The 22,401-nt window shown below is 45.9% G+C and overlaps 1 protein-coding gene across 1 annotated transcript; it reads right to left on the bottom strand.

The window, feature by feature from the left end:
* Window positions 1–12,445: 12,445 nt before the first annotated feature.
* LOC125543839 (probable protein S-acyltransferase 4) lies at window positions 12,446–15,338 on the bottom strand. Its single transcript, XM_048707321.1, has 4 exons — window positions 15,055–15,338; window positions 14,488–14,682; window positions 14,054–14,371; window positions 12,446–13,296 (listed from the first exon to the last, which is right to left on the bottom strand). The coding sequence occupies exons 1-4, from the start codon at window positions 15,106–15,108 to the stop codon at window positions 12,577–12,579; spliced, it is 1,287 nt and encodes a 428-aa protein (XP_048563278.1). The 5' UTR covers window positions 15,109–15,338; the 3' UTR covers window positions 12,446–12,576.
* Window positions 15,339–22,401: the final 7,063 nt, after the last annotated feature.

Genomic DNA, 22,401 nt, shown 5'->3' on the forward strand with positions numbered 1-22,401 from the left:
CTTCATTACATTCAACGCCCTATTTAGAGTGGTGTCCCAAGGGTTGCTCTTAGTCGACCCCGCGCTACTGCTTTCAGTCGCCTGCGGAAGGAATGTGAACCATTTAGAAATTTGGCTTCATTAATTAGAATGCAACCATATGGAGCTAATTACGCGGGGGTGTATTCCTTACCAGAACAAGTTCAAGCGCCCTGGTCTTCGGATCCGTGGTAAGCTCCTTTGTTTTCGGGTCCTTCTTGTACCGGGCCCTGACAAAGTTCCTGGTCTGCTTGTCACCGTATTTATCGAAGAGGGGCGGTAGGCCTTGCTCGGCACGGTCCGCCTCCTCCTTGTCCCATATAGGCTCCGCCACTCTGTAACCGCCGGGACCGAGTGTGTGTTCCCCTAAGTTCAGCTCCCGCATTTCTTTCCCCCACTTACTTGATTTGGAGTTTGCGGTGCTCGAGCAATTGATCTTGAAGTCGTTGTAGTCATCTTCGGTGATCAAAGGATTTTTCTCCTTGATCTTCTCATAACTCTCACCTTTCTCGATCATTCTCTTCACATTGCTTTTCCAAGTAGACAGGGCCTTGCTCATCTTCGTGAGGGCAGCATTGTTCACTTTATTCCCTTTGAGGCTTGTGTTTTCAAATTCAGCGGGGAACTTGTATCGTTCGTGCAGCTTCGTGAAGAGGAGGTTGCGCAAATTCCCTCGGTCGGGATGCCTCGGGTTCTCGGTGTTGATCGAGACGGTGCTCCGGAGAATGCACCCGAGCTGAAGCGAGTACCCCTTGACTATTCGTTCGGGCGCCATTGGATTCCCGTCGGAGTCCACTTCAGTAACTTCCTCCTTGAGGGTGCGGAGCACGGTCGGGCGCCGGTCCTTCCGTTGCCTCTTCGGTTGGCTGCCATCTGTACGTGCGCCGCCATCATCAGTGGTGGCATCCTCGGCGGCACCATCAGTGATGGCATCAGTGGGGTCATCCTCGGCGGTACCATCAGTGGTCTCAGGATCTGTGGGGAAGGCGGCGTCCTCATACAAGTGAGGTTGTTCCTCCATCTCCTGGGACAGCTTCCAGAATGCCTTGCCGCCCGAACCCCCGGCCTCATCGTTGTTGGCCATGTTTCTCTCTAAATAGGAACAAAGTTTGGTTAAAAAGTTGGTTATTGTCAAGGAACAAGATCATGGTCTCATCATTTAGGGTTTGTCGACACCGAGGCATCCTAAAAGCTAAGCTTTTATCATTGAGGGTTTTTCGACGCCGAGGCACCCTAAAAGCCTAAGCTTTCATCATTTCGGTTTTTATCGACACCGAGGCACCCTAAAAGCCATGCATTAGTCACAAGTACGCTGGGGCACTTGATCCTACTTAATTAACTACTAAGATACCCTGGCCCATGCATTAGTCACAAGTACCCCATATGTCCTATTTTTAGCAAAGTCATGCTAAAATTCACGGAAAATTTCAGCATGACCTTTGCTGAAAATAGGACATATGGAGTACCCGAATTTGCCGGAACGGAAGTTAATCGACATTCCGGCAAACTCAAGGGCCACTCGGGTGGACAAGGCAAAAAAGGCCTCCATCACAACATGGAAAATACATTGGCATGTGAAGAGGTGAAACAATATATGCATCTCCAAGCAGTATCATTCAACATTTTGGACAAACCACTACAAGCAACATGAGACACTGAAAACAATTGCTACCAATGAATCTACACTTCTATAAGAAAATAAATCAGAAACTTAGTCTGTCATCATTAGGCAGCCACCATTAGTTATTCCGTTATGTTAAAGCAGAAATAGAAAAATAGACTGAAAACACTAAAATCAGAAACAAATCCAACTGTACAGGCCAATGCATATAGGAAAAGTGAGGGGTTGAACTTCATTTTTTTCAGGTTTTCTTGGGTGTATGAGGTCTGCTCTAATTTGTTTTGAAAAGTGAACCTGATGTACTGGCCAATGCATATAGGAAAAGTGAACCTGCTGTACAGGCCAATGCATATAGGAAAATTAAGTCATGGAGAGTTGTTCATGATGTTCCTTGCCTTTTTTTGTCGAACAAACTTGATGCTTAAATTTTGGGTCTGAACATCAAGGATTACTTTGTACTAGTTTACAGAGACGGGGCAGAACAGTTACTTGTTGTATATATATTGCAATGTTTCTCCAATTTATCAGCTCTCAGTCATAGTAGTACAATATACTTGGTGTATTTATGGGTCCACTTAGCATGAAGGAGCTTGATCAAATTGAGAATCAAACAGAAATATCGTCAAGCATATCAGGTCAAAGAAGGCAAAAAACTTGTTACATAAGGTAAGGTTCAACAGCTTCAGAACTTTTTCTGTGATACAAATACTGCTTCAGTTTAAGAACATGTTTTAGTTTTGAATTCTCCTAGTGAAAACCTACTTCAGAGCATCTAAATGGTGATGTATCCACTGTAGTTAGGATTTAGCTCAACTTTTAAGAAAAAAAGTCTATAGAGTTAGGTTCACTATATATGACAGTGTTGTTAGTGGTTCTGCCTTGCTTATGTCAAAGCCACATATTTTTGGAGAATAAGGTATTCCTTGATGAGCTATTTGACCTCACAAATAAGGTACTGATGGATCAGGAACTTCGTACAATCCTCACCCTAGATAGTATGCTCCTTCTGTTACTATTGTTTATTTAATGGCTAACAAAATGAGCTGCAAGAGCAAGAATTGCAGGATCAAAATGACCTCAGAAATCCTCCTACCGGCAGGAAGATCCAGCTTGCGAGGGGGAGAGGGGGAGAGGAGGAGGGGGAGCTCAGGGGGGCGGTGGTGTGGACGGGGCGATGAGGTAGGGCGATGAGGTTCGGGTGGTGGTGGTGCGACGAGGTCCAGGAGGCGACGAGGTCCGGGTGGTGGTGGTGCTCCGGCGACGATGGTGTGGACGGGGCGGCGTCCGGGCCACCGGCGACGAGGGCGGCGGGGCGATGGCGTCCAACGAGGTGGGGCGACGGGGAGAGCGGCGCCGAGGAGACGAGGACGACGGGGCGGCGGCGTCGGGAGAGGAGAGGGCGGCGTCGCGGCGTCGGGGCGTCGCGGCGGAGACGAGGACGACGGGGCGGCGTCGCGGCGTCAGGGCGGCGTCGAGGCGGCAGGGCAGCGGCGTCGGGAGAGGAGAGGGGAAGGGGATCGAGGGCGAGGGCGAGGGAGAGAGAGGGGATAGGTTTGGGCCGGGGAGGAAATATGGATGGGGGCGGCACAATACTAATGGTGCACCACCCCTCGGTGCGCCATAAGTACATCCATACTAATGGCGCACCTCACCCTGGTGCGCCATTAGTATTTTTTTTTGATTTCTGCTCGAGCCAACAGGTTATCTTCCACCTGACCTGATCCACACCAAGTTCCCTCTACTAGCTCGACTGGTCAGCAGCCAGTTCTCACACCAGGAGGTCCTGGGTTCGATTCCCAGGCTCCACAATTTTTTTATGCATTTAAAATGTTGTTTGATACTTATTTGTGTTTAAATATGTTCAGATCCACACCAAGTTCCCTCTACTAGCTCGACTGGTCAGCAGCCAGTTCTCACACTAGGAGGTCCTGGGTTCGATTCCCAGGCTCCACAATTTTTTATGCATTTAAAATGTTGTTTGATACTTATTTGTGTTTAAATATGTTCAAACTTGTTTAAATCATAACAGTAATATTTTTTTATAAGACAGTAATAATTTTTTAAAAAATATCATCAAACAGTAATGCCGGTGGAGCGGGGGAGGGTGCGCGGGGTGCGGGGGGTCGGCGGCGGCGGTTGAGTAGGGGAGGGGTGCGGGGGGTCGGTGGCGGCGGCCGGTGGACCAGGGGGTGCTTGGCGGCGAGGGGGACCGGATCTGGCGAGGTGGGATAGCGATCGAGATGGAGGGGGATCGAGATCGAGTGTCCATGAAATTTAAAAATATTCATGATAGTTCAAAAAGTGCCCATGAAATACAATCGAGAAATGAAGGCTACAATTTAAATACAATCGATCTTAGCTAGCTATCTGTTCACAATCTTCTTGCCCTTCTTTTTCGCAAATGGAGTTCTTCTATGGAACGGACGTCCTTTAGGTAGGGTGGTCCTGCTTCTTCTTGTGGTGTATGCTGCTACTTCATCATCGTCGTCATGTTCGATCCTCGGGTCGCCGTACTTGTCGAAGTCTTGCTCTTTGGCTACTCCATCCATTCCGATGATCTTCCTTTTGCCTCTCCTCATGACAACACGACTGGGCTTTGACGGGTCGGTAATGAAGAAGCATTGGTCCACTTGGGAAGCCAGTACCCATGGCTCATTTTTCGCGGTGACGTTTGCGCCCGCGGTCTTGGATTTGGCTTCGGGTATAACCATGGTGGTGAAATACCGGTCTTCTTTTAGGACGCTCTTGGCCCATCTGACACGGAATATCGGGACCTTCTCTCCAGCGTAGCTCAGCTCCCAGATGTCCTCGATCCTTCCGTAGTATCTGTCCTTGTCGTTACCAGTGTAGGATTCCATCGTTACCCCGAAGTTCTGATAACCATCGCTCTTCATGTCCTAGATAATTCATGCAGTAGGAGATGCACTCTTCGGTCAGAAAGCCCCAGGCTATGCTTCCCTCTGGACGTGACATGTTGCGAACGTATCCTTTGATGACACCATTCATCCTTTCGAACGGCATCATGCTGTGCAGGAACGTCGGCCCGAGTTGGATGATATCGTCCACGATATGGACCAGCAGACGCACCATAACGTCGAAGAATGCGGGCGGGAAGTACATCTCAAGCTCGCATAGTATCACCACGATCTCTTCCTGTAGCCTTCTGAGTTGCCTCACGCCAACAGACTTCCGAGAGATGACATCGAAAAAGTTGCATAGGCCAAATAGCGTTTCACGGACGTGCGCGTCCATGATCCCATGGATTGCAACTGGAAGTATCTGCATCATCAGCACGTGACAGTCGTGAGACTTCATCCCGCTGAACTTCAGCTTCGCTGGGTCTAGGTATCTGCTTATCTTCCCGCGTAACCGTAAGGAAGTTTTACTCCTAGGAGGCAGGTGAAAAACTGCTCGATCTCCTCCTGATTTAGAGTGAAGCACGCGGGAGGGTAGTCATTTCCGGTCTTCTTGGCCTTTTTGCCTTTGCGACGACTTTCCGTATCCTGCTTCACCTCATCATCATCATCATCATCATATATAGCGTGAAGCTCCTGCCTGATGCCCATTGATTTCAAGTCTGCCCTTGCTTTCGGCCCATCTTTGGTCCTCTCTGGCATGTTGAGCAGGGTACCAAGCAGACTCTCGCACACGTTCTTCGTGATATGCATTACATCAAGGCTGTGAGGCACACGGTGGATCTTCCAGTACGGCAAGTCCCAGAAAACAGACCTCGTTTTCCATACCTTCAGCAGCGGCTCTGGCGCCTTTCGCTTCTTTCCCGGCTCTGGCGCCTTTTGCTTCTTTCCTGGCAGTGGGCAGTCTTTCCAATTTTTCAACAGCTCGTTTATTTCCTCGCCGCTCCTCGTACGCGGGCGTCCTCGGGGTTCGGTTTCACCATCGAACAGATCCTTGCGTTTTCTCCACGGGTCATCGTCGCGAAGCCACCTTCGATGTCCCATGAACAGGGTTTTCGAAGACCCAGGATCTCTATCTAGCTGGCGATACGTTGTGTCATCCATGCACCTGACGCATCCAGAAAATCCGTGGACCACCTGCCCCGCGACATATCCGTAGCCGAGATAGTCGTGCACCGTCGTGAGCAGCGCGGCTCTCATAGGGAAATATTCTTTCTCTGCGGCATCCCACGTATTGGCTGGCATTTTCCACAGCGTGTCAAGCTCCTCTTTCAGCTACCCCAGATACAGATTGATGTCGTTCCCTGGTTGTTTTGATCCTTCAATTAGCATACTCATGTGAATGTACTTCCTCTTCATGCACAACCAGGGGGGAAGGTTGTACATCCACAAAAACACAGGCCAGGTGCTATGTGTGCTTCTCTGGCTGCCAAACAGATTGACTCCATCGGTGCTCGTGCCCAGCACGATGTTCCTTGGATTGTTCCCAAATTCTGGTTCTTCGAAGTTCAACTCTTGCCACTGGCTCGCATCCTTAGGGTGACTCAGCATCTTGTCTTTTTTATCTATCTCCGGATCATTTGCGTCATCTTCTCGCTTCTTCTCCTCCCTATCCGCGTGCCAACGCAGGAGCTTTGCTACCTTAGGGTCCGCGAAATACTGCTGCAGACAAGGAGTGATCAGAAAGTACCACACCACTTTTCGAGGAGCTTTCTTCCTCTTCTTGTATCGAGTGACGCCGCACACCGGACATATGGTAGACTCCGCGTGCTCGTCCCGATAAATGATGCAATTGTTCATGCACACATGGTATTTCACGTGCGGTAAATCCAGAGGACACACGATTTTCTTCGCGTCCTCCAAACTGGTCGGGCACTTGTTCCCCTTGGGAAGACGTTCGTGCCAGAATGACATGTTCTCGTCGAAGTATGCGTCGGTCATTTTGTGTTTTACCTTCATCTCTAGAGCCATGAGCGTTACTTTCAGGCGGGTATCCTCGGGCCTGCATCCTTCATACAATGGAGTAACCGCGTCTAACTCAAGTTGATCCATCTTGGCTTTCTCTCGGGCGGCAGCTCTTGCGTTATCCGTCTGCTTGAGAAGCAGCTCTTGAATATGAGGGTCCTGCACCCAGCCCATCGATGTTCCAGCATCGTCTGCTCCGCCGACATCATCATCTTCATGATCATGCCCGTCGTCTGCTCCGGCATCTTCCTCATCATCATGTCCTGCATCTTCTACATGATGACTGTGTACAGCATCACCGTCGTGATCATCTCCTGGGGATTCTTCGTCTTCTCGCCCGCCCGAGCCGCGGTGGTTGTCTTGCTGCCCTTCCTTATTTCTTGCCCGGCCCCCATGGACGACTTCGTAGTCATCTTCATCACCTTGCCACCGATAGCCATCCATGAAACCACGCAAGAGCAGGTGGTCCCGCACCTGCCCGGATTCCGGGTCCGCAATAAGGCTCTTCAGCTTGCATCTTCGACATGGACATCTTATCTCTGTCTCGTTCTTTTGAAGCATCTCGGCCTTCGCGGACCTCAAAAACCTATTCACGATGCCTTCGGTCATCGTGCGGACCATGGTCGCCTGCGGGGTAGAGCAAAACGATATTTTAGAACCAAGAAAAAATTTGGCATGACTTTCCCTAAAAATAGGACCAAAAAGAATGCTTAATGCCAAAATTCTCGCCGAAACGGAAATGAATCAACATTCCGGCAAAATATTGGCAACTATCGCATTTCAAATACCGGTACACCTCCAAATACAAACACATATGCAACACCACAAACATATGCAACACCACGAACATACATAGATCTAGCTAGGCCATAAAAAGTGCATGTGCACATTGTTGTAGGGAGAACAACATAAATATAGCTTCCCCCCTTACTTACCTATCAAAACAAGGTAATTTAACCACTTAAATTGAATGAATCTATGGTGGAAATGAGGTGAAAAAGAGGAGGCACCCGAGACAAGGAGGAGGTGGAGAGAATGAAGTGGGGAGAAAGTGAGTGTGGGTAGGAAAGGCTGTCCAAAATATCTTGTTGCTGCCCACTTACTAATGGCGCACCAACTCTAAATGCGCCATTAGTAATCCAGGTTACTAATGGCGCACCTTCTGGTGGTGCGCCATTAGTAGTTTTGCAAAAAAAACATACTAATGGCGCACTGTCCCACAGTGTGCCATTACTAGTTTAAACTAGTAATGGCGCATGGTGGAACAGTGCGCCATTAGTAGTTTTGCAAAAAAAGGAATAAAAAATATAATAAAAAAAACAACATTAGTGGCGCACTTTCCGATAGGTGCGCCATTACTAGTTACAACTAGTAATGACGCATTGTGTCTGGATGCGCCATTAGTATGTTTGGACAGGCGCACTAGTTCAAAAAAAATTTGATACTAATGGCGCACCCTGGGCCTGGTGCGCCATTAGTAGTTTCAACTCTAAAGGCGTATCAGAAGGTGGTGCGCCATTAGCGCACCGCTTGTCTGGTGCACCATTAGTGTCAATCCCATCTATAGCCCTTTTTCTAGTAGTGATCGGTTGGATCATGAAGACATACGACTACATCAACCGCATTGTGCTAACGCTTCCGCTTTCGGTCTATGATGATACGTAGACAATACTCTCCTCTCTCGTTGCTATGCATCACCATGATCTTGCGTGTGCGTAGGAATTTTTTTGAAATTACTACGTTACCCAACAGCCGGATAGATCAAATTAGTGGGGCCGAATTTGACTTTTGGTTTGGGACATATGTGGATATGAGAAAGTGGTTGAGGGCTTTTGGAGCATATCACTAAGCATTTTGAGCAAGCAAGCCATAAAGCAACACCTCATCCCCTTTTAATAGAATTGGCTTTTCCTATGGACTCAATGTGATCTTAGATCCCTAAAATGAAAATGTAGACTCTTGAGATTGAGCCAATGTGTGTCCTTAGCATTTTGTGGGGTCCACGTCTCTAGTCCATGCCATGCCAATCATTGAACTTTCTGACATGATTATCTTGAAAAATTATTAGTTCAATGAGCTATATGTTGTTAAGAGTTACCAAAACCACCCATGGATTAGTTGCATTTTCAAAGGAATGTAGGGGTAGGAAGGGAATTTGCATGTGACTATTTTTCTTGGACTATAAGACTTATACTTAGGTCATAAAATGCTTTTGAAATTATTTTACATGTTTGAATTCAAATTTATTCTCTAATTGAACCAAATGTATTTAAATTAGGGATATGAGAAAATGGAGGGATAAAATTATGATAATCATATGGGAGGTTAGGAATGTGATAAGAACAACATGTGGAAGACTTTGGAGCAATTAGAGAAGTTTGATTTTTAAAGGATTCAAATCCTTTACAATATGGATTTGAATTGAAACCAAGGTTTAAAATAGTTTCTGGCCTTGAAAACTAAAACTAAAATGGCTGATATTTTTAAAATGTCACATATTATTTAATGGAGGAAAAACATTGATGATGGCATGATATGCAAAATTAACAATGAATTAGAAAGAACAATTGCAAATAAGGGCTTGTTACATTTGGAATGTTTCACTTTTTCTTGGATGCCAATATTATTTTTAGAAATTACCAGCGATATTTGAAATCTTGGCGGCACCACTATCTACACCTACAAGGGTTTCCCTGCAAGTGCTATTCTCTTCTAGAGACATGGCTATGCCTACCTATTTGATTGTCATTGATCCCTACCTATTTGATTGGCATTGATCCTTATTACTCATATATTCCATATATGACTTGATTTTCCACCTAAAATAGCCCATTTCTACAACAAACAAAATAATCAAGCATATTTGCAATCATGTGCTTTTAATAGTCATTAGTTGGAAAACCGAAGTGATTATCTTTCTCATTCCTTTCTTTGTTTTTGTCTCTTCCTTATTTTGCAGAAACCCACGGTGTCCCCCCCCCCCCGAATTCCAGGAAGGATGCACATGTGCCACTCAGGGGCTACTGATGACAGGAAGGACATCAAGAGCATCCACTCGAGCGGGGGGGACTCGAGTAGGCGTTGAAGGAAAATTACCAAGAAAGTAGAATGGAACAGAATCATTGCTACTGCGCCCCTCGCTACTAGTGGGCCAAGCCTGGTGGCTCGGCCCATTGGTAGTGCCAGGATCACGTGACCTGATCCTGGCGAGAGATATAAGGTGCACGAAGGAAACCGTGGAGGGGACCCACTCTCTAGATAAAACAATCCACCATCCTCCTCTAAGTCGCAAGGAAAAGAGCTTGCAATCCTACAGATAGTTCTCTTTGGCAATCTTCCTGGCCGTCATGAGTTCCTAAGGAATACAAATACTAGAGGCAGGAGTAGGGTCTTACCTCCTCCCGAAGGGCCCGAACCCACGTAAATCCCTTATTTCTACATCTCATTATCTCAATCCACCGGTCGCACGCCCCTCCGAACAAATGGGTCACCCGTCGATGAAATTCCCAGTACTAAATACCGACATCATGCGCCAAGAGCGGCGGGGAATAAGTGGGAGAACAAGATGGTGTGGCGACCAAAATGTTGGAGAAGTGGTAGGACATCATGGAAAAGAAAGAGATGACAAGCGTCAAACACAATGAACTAAAGGAGGAAAGGAAGGAATAGAGATTTAAAGAGTTCATGGATAGGGGCGATTCCAAGGGGGGCGAGGGAGGGCTCTACCCCCCCCCCCCAACGATCACGTTGCCCCTTAATAGCATATTTTTGTGTGTACGCACATGATTTGTGGTTGTCTCGCACCCCCCTGTGCCCCTCGTAGTGAAAGCCCATGTGTATATTAGCAGGTCAAAGCCCATGTATATGCACGTAGTTTAGTAGGTTAAAGGCCAAAATATTAGGAGAAGAAAAAGAAAAGAAAACAGCGCACCGTGGAAGAGGACACGGGCTCACGCACGTACACGGTAGTTTTCTCTGGTCACTTGTTTCCAAAGTTCCTGCGATTGGAAAATCCTCGCCGACACTGCCGCCTCTGCCTAGTAGGCACACAGACAAGTGCCGTGGCACAGCAGGCACATTCCGGCCGGCCAACAACGACCAAGCAAGGAAAAGGGTTAGTTTATTTTTTAGGATTAGATGAGTTTGTGTCTTGTAATCTCATTATAGAACTACATACAAGGAAAACTAATTTGAAATTTTTTGATTCTCTAATTGTGTTTGTGTAGACATGAAGATGAAAAGAGATGAATCAATTCATAAATTTTTATGCCAATTGGTTCGAGCTGTGAGCCATGTGAACGTGATGCAAACGCAAACGATCTGCAACCTAGCCAAGAGAGCTAACCTAATACTGTTGAAGATGATTATCAACCTGATCATTGTTTTAGCCAGCAAAAAGTGGATTAGGGGAAGCACCATCACAAGGAGCCACCATGGACATAGCCAGCAAAAAGAAGAACAATTTGGTAGTCTTCTTCTAGTGTTTACATCAATGAAAACATGGTTTCAGTGTTGGCCTTCTACACGGTCTTAATGTTTTTTGGCTGGGTCGAAGCTCATTAGTATGTAAGAGCTCAAGTGAGGAACTCGCTCTGAGGGAGTCCTGCATTAGGGGGTCCCCGGGCGTCCGGGCTATGTGACGTGGGCCGGACTAGTGGGCCGTGAAGATACAAGATAGAAGGCTTCCCCCCGTGTTTGGATGGGAGTCTCCTTGGCGTGGAAGACAAGCTTGGCGTTCGGATATGAAGATTCCTTTCTCTGTAAACCGACTCTGTACAAACCCTAACCCCCTCCAGTGTCTATATAAACCGGAGGGTTTTAGTCCGTAGAGGCAGTCATAATCATACAGGCTAGACATCTAGGGTTTAGCCATTACAATCTCGTGGTAGATCAACTCTTGTAACCCTTGTACTCATTAAAGTCAATCAAGTAGGAAGTAGGGTATTACCTCCATCAAGAGGGCACGAACCTGGGTAAACATCGTGTTCCCTGCCTCCTGTTACCTTCGATCTTTAGACGCACAGTTCGGGATCCTCTACCCGAGATCTGCCGGTTTTGACACCGACACGTCCCCCTATACCAAATTCTGCAAGCAAGAAAGGCTTGTATCAAGAGGAACAAGCTTGCACTTCATACAATGTGCGAGGAGTCCAAGGTCATATACGTCAAAGCCAACCACTTGGATGCCGATGCAGCAGTGTGGGGTTGCCAAATGCTAAGCGACATCATTGCACGCTATGCAAATGGCAGTGAGCAATGATTCTACGTAGCGGCATCAGTTGCTTTTTTTGCAATGTTGGATCCAAATTATTAACCTTATTTCATTTGTTTATTATGCACAATTTATCTTTAAAAGTAGCTTTTAAATGTTAAACATTGAAGAAATTTGACTTAGCGTAAAAGAAGGAAGATGGGGAAGAAGGGCAGACAAGTAGAATTTATTTGGGTGACAAGATTAGGTGGTTGGCGCCCGCACATTGTTCCACTGTCACGTCCGAACGTATCCATGGACGAATGAGGGTGTTGGTTTGGGTGCTAGCCTTAGAGATGCCCGCGAACTAACATGTGGCTGGATGGTTAGAGGGACTGTGGTATTCCCAGCTCCCCAGGGTTTAAATCCTGGTGCTCGCATTTATTTCTGAATTTATTTCAGAATTTCCAACGATGCACATTCAATGGGAGGAGACGTTCACGTCGACGACGAGGCGCCTACGGTGACTTTGTAAATCTCAAGATGATATGTCGGCTCATTATTTTGGAAGTGCTCATAGGAGTAAGGTGTGCGTGTCTACATTCATAGAGGTGAGTGTATGCGCGTATATATAAACGCTTGTGTTTGTACTTATGTTAAAAAAAAGCTTAGAGATGCCCTAGTTCCGGCTATTCTCCAAATGAAGAACAGAAAAATAAACTAAGCGAAATTACGGACCCTTTCGAGTGCAACGCTGCTGCTTGCACGTATAAAATTTACAGTTCAGTCGAGGCAAAAAAGAAAGGAAAATTGCAGGACGTAGGCCTGACCGCCAAAAAGGGAAAAGAACAAGAGCTCGCGCATGATCACCGTTGAGAATTTGCATTCGAGCTCACAAGTGTCCTCTCAGCATCTTGGTCCTGTACAGTTGCGGGGCTACGTTCTCCTTCTCCTCCTCCTCCTCCGCAGCCCACGTCGTGCTGCCAGGCCGGTGAGATTACGAACAGGTCCGGCGCCTCGGGCGCCGCTTGCCGGTCCTTGACGTGCACACCCACAGCGTCCATCTTCTCCATCTCGCTGTAATCCATCCCCTGAAGGATCGCCGGGATGCCGCCGGGGCTGTAGTGCACGCCCTTGCGCCCCATCTCCAGATCGAGCCCGCCGCTCATCGGAGAGAGCACGCCGCCACCGCCGCCGCCGTACGCGTCGTCGTCCTCCGACACCCACGACCGGAAACGGTTGAGCGAGGGCGGCATCCGCGTAAAGAAGACCTCGGCGATGTTGGCTAGCGCGCCCCTGTTGTAGGGATTCTCCTTTTTGTCGTACCTGTACCTGAAGTTCTCGTACGTGGTCTGGTTGGTGCTCATGAGGTAGAGGTGGAACACGGTGAGGCCGCCGACGAACCACACCGACACGAAGGTGAAGACGATGAGCACGACGGACAACACCTCGCCGCCCATGGACTTCAGCAGTGAGCCGCCGTACTCCTCCCTCTCGGCGGCGATGTTGAGCCACGACAGGGCGAAGACGTAAAAGCAGAGGAGCGTGGACGTGGAGATGAAGAGGAAGAAGAAGCGGTAGTTCCGCTGCGACAAAAGGACACCAGAATCTATATATCAGCTCGAGTCGTTGGTGGCAAATTAAGAGAGAAGAATTGACGAAAGAATTGATCCAAACAGCAGAAAAAGCAGCAATATCAATTCGAGTGCTAGCGACCAATTTTACTCGAGCATATTCTAGCAAGTACTCAGAGAGGAAGCAGGATCACATATGGAAGCGGCCGGCAAATGATATGATAAAAGTTAATGTTGATGCTGCTTTTCAGGCCGATTCTCTGTCAGGAGCAACAGGAGCTATTGCACGCGACCAACGAGGGACTGTTGTAGCAGCAGCCACTTGGTATCTTCCTCAGGTCTTGACTCGAGCGTTGATGCAGCTGAAACTCTGGCAATTCGTAACGGTTTATATTTAGCCGGCAGGATTGGATGTAACAAAGTTCAAGTTGAATCGGATAGCAGTTTCGTGGTGGACTCAGTGCAGAATTAAGATTATACTGGATACAATATAGCCACTATTCTGGAATGCAGAGAGCTTGCTCTTGACTTTGCAAATGCTGATTACTCCCACTGTTTTCGTGAAGCTAACGAGGCTGCTCATATCTTAGCTAGCCACTCTTTTAGCATTAGATCTTCCTCATTCTGGGAAGCTTACATCCCGAACTTTATTTCTCAAGCTATTGTAAAAGATTTGTCTCTGATATGAGGAATAAAGTCTTGAAGTTTCAAAAAAAAAAGAGAGAAGAATTGATGATGCAGTTACTCCTATATGAATGAGGTGACTGACCAGGCCGATGCACTGGCCGACCCAGGGGCAGTGGTGGTCGAACTTCTGGACGCAGTTGTTGCAGATGGAGCAGTGGGACGTGCGGGGCGGGCGGTACAGCAGGCACGTGTCGCAGTACTTTACCTTGACCACGCACCCGTTGACGACCACGTCCTTGGAGCGGGGCACGCGGAGGTGGGGGCTCGCCGCGTTCACCCACTCGGTCGACGGCGTCGTCATGTCCACCACCTGCTGCTCGTCGCCGCACTCGGGAGGACGCGCGTTCCTCGGCACGATCCCCGGATCCCTGCTCGACGTCAGGAGCAGGAATGCCAAATCCTGCAGGCATGTACAACAGGACAAGAATCAGCACTTTGGCAAAAAAAAAAAAAAGGACAAGAATCAGCAGCTGTGGTGTTGCTTCCGGTTTGCTGAATTTTGTGAAGCTCACGTACCGCTAGGCCGAGAAGGACCGTGGCGATGAGGACCGGCAGGCCAAGGACATTCTTCTTCTGATCCGAGGTGCTGGAGTTCATCTTTGTGATGCACTGGCAGCATAGGCCGACCAAGGGGCCTATGATTAGAACTGTGGACAGGAAGAGGGAACCCGCGTCCGGACCGAAGATTAGGCGCCCGCCGCAGAGAAATTTCTGAAATCGTTTTGGTGGGAGTAAAATTGCCGTCCGTCAGTTGAAACTAGTAGGAATCGAATGCTTTTATTATGCATAAGTAGGGAGTCTAATGGCTAACAGCTACGTAACAGAATGTGTCGATAATTTATTATGATCATTTCTTGAGATTTTCCTTTGCACCTTGTCCATATGTCAGCTGCTACAAAAACCTTCTTGTCTTATACAGAGGACCGGTTGAATCAATTTGACCAGAAAATGATGAACACTAGATTTTCTTTTGCTAAAAGATTCAAGCACACAAGAAGCAAATGTGACATCTTAATTTCTAATTTTCAGCAAAAAGTACTGGACAAGAGAGATATAGGAAGATGAAGAGCGGCATGTACGTACATTGCTTCCTCTCCAAACTTGATACAGCCTCCTCCGATTCGGCTCTTCTTCCATCCTGCTTGACTGCTTATTCCTCCAAACGGCCGACCTCTTTGTTCCAAGATCAAGGCCCAGTTGCTCACACCACAGGTGACCGACGACGAGGCCTGCCGCCTGCCGATTAGACGTACAGCTACTGGCCGCTCTTCAGTTTCCTCTCTTCTTTTTCTCGCTCTCCCAGTTCGTTATGGCCAAGGCAATGACCATCTCCTGCTTTTCCCCTTGGTTTTCTCTCTCTAGGCGTGGCGAGGGAGGGCGCCAGTTGTAGCTACGTGCGTATTGTTTTCCCTAGGAAATCGATCAAGGTTGGGCTCAACGACCTTCCTGCCCCAACGTGCCGGCCTGAACGACAGGGTGGATCGGCCGGCAAGTCTAGGCGTGTTGGGTCACCTGTCTGTCGGTGTACTAGGATATTCTAGGACTCATGTTCTATTATTCTCTTCGCCTATGTAATTATCAAATAGTAACACTAAAAGAAGGCAATTATCAAGACCTTCAAAATGGTTCTGTTTAATTGTTTTCTTAGGATTGTATTTAGGTCTATACAAAATTTGACGTGTAATCATATTTGTCCCACACTTTTCCAAAATCAGGGAGTAAATAGCATAAAACTACCACTTTTCGTGCTAGGGTTCCAAAAAACCACCATTTTTTTGTTTGTGACTGATACCTACCACTTTTTTGTCGGCTGTCTCAAAAAACCCAAATCGCCCGTTGCTAGCGTTTTGAACCGTTTTCTGACGGTACGGGCCCGCCAGTCAGGCCAGGTCAGCGCCACGCGTGACGGCGAGGCCGTTAACGGCCGTTACTCGGATCGACCGGTGCGGTCGGACCGCACCCACTCGCTCACTGCCTTTCTCTCTCTGTCGGCAGCATCTCTCTCTCGCTCCTCCTTTCCCCGTGCTCTCTGTCTCTCCCGACGATGGCGGCGGCGAGGAAGAAGGACGACAGCGAGCCTGGGGCGACAGCCAGCGGCGAGAGCGGTGCTCACTCCGAGGTCAACAAGTGGCTAGGCAGCGCAAGTTTCCCGACCCAGCGCTCGTCTGGGCCACCGACGCAGGAGTTCCAGATCTCGCCGGCGTGGCGCGCGGCCAGGGCAGTGCCAAATCCATCCACGCGGATCCAGAAGGCGGGCACCAGTGGGCCTCCTCACTTGGTGGCGTGGAGTAAGTTATACTCGACTTGTTTTAATTATTTTTCGTAGTTTATTTATGAACTAGGGTTAGGATTTGTTTCTTAGATTGTTAACGAATTAGTTTCTTTGGTATATTATTATGTATACATTGTAAGCAATATATGAATCAGGGTTTAGGTTTGGATGATATGTTGTGCAAGTGAAACTGTTGCATACTTTTTAACTTGAAAATCTGAAGAAATCTGTATGTGTTGTTTATTTCTTTGCATAGTTTGGATGATGAAGTATGGCAATTGAGGCTGCATTTTCAGGGTAGAGACAACATGGAAAGGAAGTTTTCCTTATCAGAAATGAATTACCTGTTATTGTTAGCACTTATTGAACTTGAGGGCTATGGGTTGGATGCCTATCTGTCATATGTTAAGGATGAGGGTAAGGAGCTGGAGGGGATTGAGGTTTTGGATAGTGATGAGAAGGTGGAGGAGATGCTAGATTTGTTTGCTGAGAAGAAAGTATTGAACATAACAGTGAGAGAGGCTACTGACGCAAATCCAGCAGATGCAAACATGGACCACACCTTGCTTGAAGAGCAGATTCCAATGAGTCAAGTTGGTGATCCCATTGTATATAGTGTTTTCCAAGAAGGTGTCCTTTTCCCTGTCTCAAATTCTTCAGAGCCTCCAGTTATGCCTATTGATCCATATTTTAACACACAGCAGAGCTGTAATTTCAACAAGGGAAAAGAGGCAGTGGAAATTGAAGGCATTGAAGCAAAAGATCAAGATGATGATGAGTTGGAAAAATCCTCTTTAGATTTTGAGTTTTGCAGGGGTGATTACAGAGGGAAGAAAATTTCATACAAGTCTTGGGCTAGGGGAGAAGATGAAGGTGGTGAAGGAACAAGTCAGCACTACATGGAAGAGGAAGAGATGGCTGAGCATTATTTTGGGGCTGCTTCTGAACCCTCAGAGTTTTGGCAGGAGCGAAATGGTTCTGAAGAAGATGATGATGAAGAAGCTTCAGATCATGTGAGAACTGTGGCACAGAAGATACCTGTGAGGAAACAAGGCCCAACAAGCAGATCACACAGTGAGCCAGATCACATAAAGTTTGAACATTTCGTGCCAAAAGCTGATGAGTTCTGCTTTCCAGGTGATGAAGGCATTTCTGATGAAGAAGATGATGCACCTAGGTTGCCTTGTGGCAGTAAGAGAAAATTGAAGAAGAAGAAGGAGAGAATATGGTATTATTCCTCTAGGCCTGATGCACATGAACAATTTAGGATTCATTTGTGCTTTCTGAATGTGGTAGAGTTCAGAGAAGCATTGAGAAACTACCATGTTAGGACACTTGGGAACTTTGAGTACCATAGGAATGATCCAAGTAGGATCATAGCCTGGTGCTCAGATAGAAAGCATGGTTGTGAGTTTTATATTACTGCTTCTAAGATTGCCCATGAGTCAACCTTTAGCATCAAGAAGATGAATCTTGATCACACCTGTGGAGCAAGTGGAGAGAACACAAAGGTTACCATGAAGTGGGTTGCAAAGGCTGTTGAGGATACTGTAAGATCCAATCCTGGTGCAGGTGTTGAGACTATATTGAGTTATACAAAAAAGAAATTTGGAGTACATGTTCCAAAAAAATTGGCCTACAGGGCAAGGAGGAAAGCAGTTGATGTTGTGCAAGGGGATCACAAGACACAATACTACAGGTTAAGAGACTATCTGCAGTGTGTTTTGGACACAAACACTGGTAGTAGGTATGTTGTGACAACAAAGGAATTTGAACTCCATCCAGCACCTACCCCAAGGTTTCATTACATGTTTTACTGTTTGTTTGCTTGTAAGGAGGGGTTCCTAAATGGTTGCAGGCCTTTCATAGGTAAATCTAGTCTGTATAGTGCTTAAATAGGGATTGCATAAAATGTTACTGCTTACTAATGGCTTAAAATGCAGGTCTTGATGGATGCTTCATCAAACTAAGCACTGGGCAGCAAATCCTGGCAGCAACAGGGAGGGATGGCAACAACAACATCTTCCCTATTGCATTTGGTGTTGTTGACAAGGAGGAGACAGATAGTTGGACTTGGTTTCTTACACAGTTAAGGACAGTAATTGGTAGTGGCAACAAGTTTGGGCCCTACACAATTATGTCAGACAGGCAAAAGGTACAACTACTTCAGTTTGGTTTCTTGCAGTATGTAATGCTTTCTCTACTTACTTCACTAGTTATTAATACAAAATCAATGAACATGGTCTGCTCAATGCAATACATGATGCATTTCCTGATTCCCCTCAAAGATTTTGTTTAAGACACATATATGACAACTTCCAATCAGCTGGGTTTAGAGGGGATGAATTGAAAAAACATCTAGACCAGGCTGCATATTCTTTCACTAAGCATGGGCATGATCTGGGCATGGAAGCATTGAAGAAAGAGAGTGAGGAGGCATGGAAGTGGTTGTCCAACATACCAGTCCATACTTGGGCCAGGCATAGAATGGATACTATATGCAAGACATACCTTGTTGTAAACAATCTTAGTGAAGTTTTCAACAGGATGATTCTGGATGTTAGGAACAAGCCCATAAGGACAATGCTTGAAGGAATGAGGACAAAACTCATGATCAAGTTTCAGAAGATTAGGGAGAAGACAGAGACATGTAGGTGGGATATCACACCCACTTACTCTGAGATATTGGAGGAGGCCAAGAAGTGGGCAAAATATTGTGATGCATATATGGCTGGACCAGGCATTTGGCAAGTTACAAGTAGTTCAAAGAAGACCTACTGTGTAAACCTAAACAACTACACTTGTGACTGCAGGAGGTGGGATATGACAACTGTTCCATGTAGTCATGCTATAGGAGCAATGCAGAAGGTCAAGCTACACCCTGAAGATTTTGTCCATGAGTTCTTCAAGAAGCCCCTCTACTGTGAAACCTACAAGCATATTATATACCCTGTTCCAGGACCTGATTGTTGTCCACACACCATGGGGGATGACATATCTCCTCCAGTATTCAAAGAAAAGAAGGGTAAAAAGCAGATAGCTAGGAGGAAAGGACATTTTGAGGTGCCTGCCAAGAAGGATACATTAAGAATTGGGACAGTGACTTGTAGCAATTGCAATATGCAAGGTCATAGGTATACCACATGTGGTGTTCCACTGAAACCCAAACTGCAGATGAGAAAGAATAATCACCAGGTATGCTTATTGATAAAGAAATTTATGTTTCATAGGCTAGGTGGTTTAATTCTAATTTGCTTTGTTAAATGTGCAGGAGAATAGGTCAGACTACACTTCATCTACCAGAGCTACTACAGGTGTGGTTCCACCACCACCACCACCACCATCAGCCCCATCTAGGAAGAGGCATGCAGCAGCCACAGCTACTCCAGGACCAGCAAAGAGGAACAAGGCAGCTGCTTGTGCTACTCCAACACCTGCCACATCAACACCTGCCAAGAAGACCAAAGCAACCAAGAAGGCAAGGGCTCCTAGCACATCTTCACCAGCCAAGAACACAAGGTCATCCATTGCCTCTCGAGCAAAGAAGACCAGAGCATCAACGGCTAGCAGAGGAGGGGGGTACACAAGTTTCAATGCTCCAAGGCAAGCTGCTCACTCTGAGATGGAGATTGGGTCCAAGAGGGTTAGGAAGCCAACTGGAAAGTGGAAGGCATATTTCACTACTAGTGGTAACTATTGAGCTTTCTGAAAAGTTGTCTTGTTTGCACTGTATGAGTGCTGAAACCTAAGTGTTTGCTTGCTGAAACCTATGTATTTGTTTGCTGAAACTTGAGTGTTTGCTTCCTAAAACCTATGTATTTGCTTCCTGAGACCTGAGTATTTGGTTCTTGAAACCTATGTATTTGCTTGCATTATGAAACCTGAGTGTTTGCATTATGAAACTACTGAAGATACCAACATTTGAGAAAGCTGTCTTGTTGTATGAGTGCTGAAACCTAAGTGTTTGCATTCTTAAACCTATGTATTTGCTTGATGAAACTTGAGTGTTAGCATTATGAAACCTATGTATTTGCTTGCATTATGAAACCTGAGTGTTTGCATTATGAAACTACTGAAGATACCAACATTTGAGAAAGCTGTCTTGTTGTATGAGTGCTGAAACCTAAGTGTTTGCATTCTTAAACCTATGTATTTGCTTGATGAAACTTGAGTGTTAGCATTATGAAACCTATGTATTTGCTTGCATTATGAAACCTGAGTGTTTGCATTATGAAACTACTGAAGATACCAACATTTGAGAAAGCTGTCTTGTTGTATGAGTGCTGAAACCTAAGTGTTTGCATTCTTAAACCTATGTATTTGCTTGATGAAACTTGAGTGTTAGCATTATGAAACCTATGTATTTGCTTGCATTATGAAACCTGAGTGTTTGCATTATGAAACTACTGAAGATACCAACATTTGAGAAAGCTGTCTTGTTGTATGAGTGCTGAAACCTAAGTGTTTGCATTCTTAAACCTATGTATTTGCTTGATGAAACTTGAGTGTTAGCATTATGAAACCTATGTATTTGCTTCCTGAAACCTGAGTGTTTGCATTATTAAACCTATGTATTTGCTTGATGAAACCTAAGTGGTTGCATTATGAAACCTGCTTGTTTGTGACATCTGGGTAGATTCAGACAACACTAATGCAAACATTGATTCATTTATTCAAACATTCATAGATTCCACCATCCAAACATTCTTTCATACAAATGGAAGGGATACATTCTTTCATACAAATTCATGGAGTAGGCTATTTATGAGCAGTGGAGGGTGGGTGCAGTAGGCCTAGGTTTGTAAATATAACTGGGCCACAAAGCCCAGGTACAAAGCACTAAAAACAGATAGCATAAGAGGTTCAAATACATAGCATAGTCCAGCAGTGCTTATCACTGACTCCATAACATAGCATAAGAGGTTCAAATACAGGTAGAACATTCATTAAAACTTAGTTCATAACTTATCATTCAAGGTTCTAGCAGCATAAACTACAGTTCTTAACATTGGCATAGACATAGACTAGATTAGCTTCACATTCCCCAAAATGTACACCTCATATCTTCACATCAGATTTTTAGGCCACATACTTATAAAGGCCTTGGATGTACTTCACCATCTACAGAACACACTTCATGAATCAAGGATGGCCTTGATTTTCTCAAGTTTCTCCTTGCTTGCATGCCCATCATTCAGCAGCTCATTCACCACATTCTCAAGCTTGGTCTTCTCTATCTTAAGCAAATATCTCTCCTATTCAACCTCCTTCATTGTGTTCCTGGTATTCTTGATAATGTCAGCTTGACTCTGTAAAATGCACCTTTGTTCCTTGGCAAGTTTGAGCTTCTTCATCTGAACCTCCAACCTAGCACTCTCTTCTACCTCTTTCTTCTTCTTCTCAAATTCTTCCTCCTCAACTGCCTTCTGGTAATCCATGTGGTCTACCCTACCATCCTGCCAATCAAACATCTTGGATACATCTTGGACAAGCTTTGTGTACTCAATGCACAGCTTGTCATTTTCAGTCTTAAGCTTGGCCAAATGCTTCTCATACTTCTGCTTATCAACTACCCTGCCACAATTCTGTTCATGGTACATGTCCCACAGCCTGGACAAGCAATTCTGAAGAATTGGATGCCAGGGCTTGTCAACCCACTCAGTAACACCACAGTTAACACCTTCACTTTGCATTTGGAAATTGAAATATACATCACTATGTAGCGACCCGACCCGAATGGGTCAAGTCTCTGTGCTTAAGTGTCATCCCTGGATCGGTATGCTGACACACACAGTACTCGAAGGATTTATAACGGAGGTAAATCACATGTATAAAGTAACGTAAATACTATTACCTCAATCCATATAGCGGAAGCAACAAGGTTGTGGATTCCCATCAACACCAACGGCAAAGTTGAGTGTGGAAATCATAACCCTAACGTATCACTTACTCGTTGTAAGATAATCCTGCAACATGAGACGTTGCAGCCCGAAACGGGTCAGTACATTGAATGTACTGGAAAATTCACACCATAGAGAAAATGATGAACAATGGCTATCACTATATGCATATATGGCTGGTGGAAAAGCTCTATGGTTATAAGGTTTTTGCGTAAAGCCAATTTTTCCCTACTGCAAAGGAATAAATTTATTTAACTA

Source organism: Triticum urartu, chromosome 3, assembly GCF_003073215.2.
Source record: "Triticum urartu cultivar G1812 chromosome 3, Tu2.1, whole genome shotgun sequence".
In the NCBI taxonomy this organism is placed as follows: domain Eukaryota; kingdom Viridiplantae; phylum Streptophyta; class Magnoliopsida; order Poales; family Poaceae; genus Triticum; species Triticum urartu.

Coding starts and splice junctions, on each gene's coding strand:
- LOC125543839 (XM_048707321.1), bottom strand. CDS start 15,108: ATGGAAGAAGAGCCGAATCGGAGGAGGCTGTATCAAGTTTGGAGAGGA. Junction 14,683..15,054: donor AAGTTTGGAGAGGAAGCAAT/GTACGTACATGC, acceptor AAACGATTTCAG/AAATTTCTCTGCGGCGGGCG. Junction 14,372..14,487: donor CGGTCCTTCTCGGCCTAGCG/GTACGTGAGCTT, acceptor ACATGCCTGCAG/GATTTGGCATTCCTGCTCCT.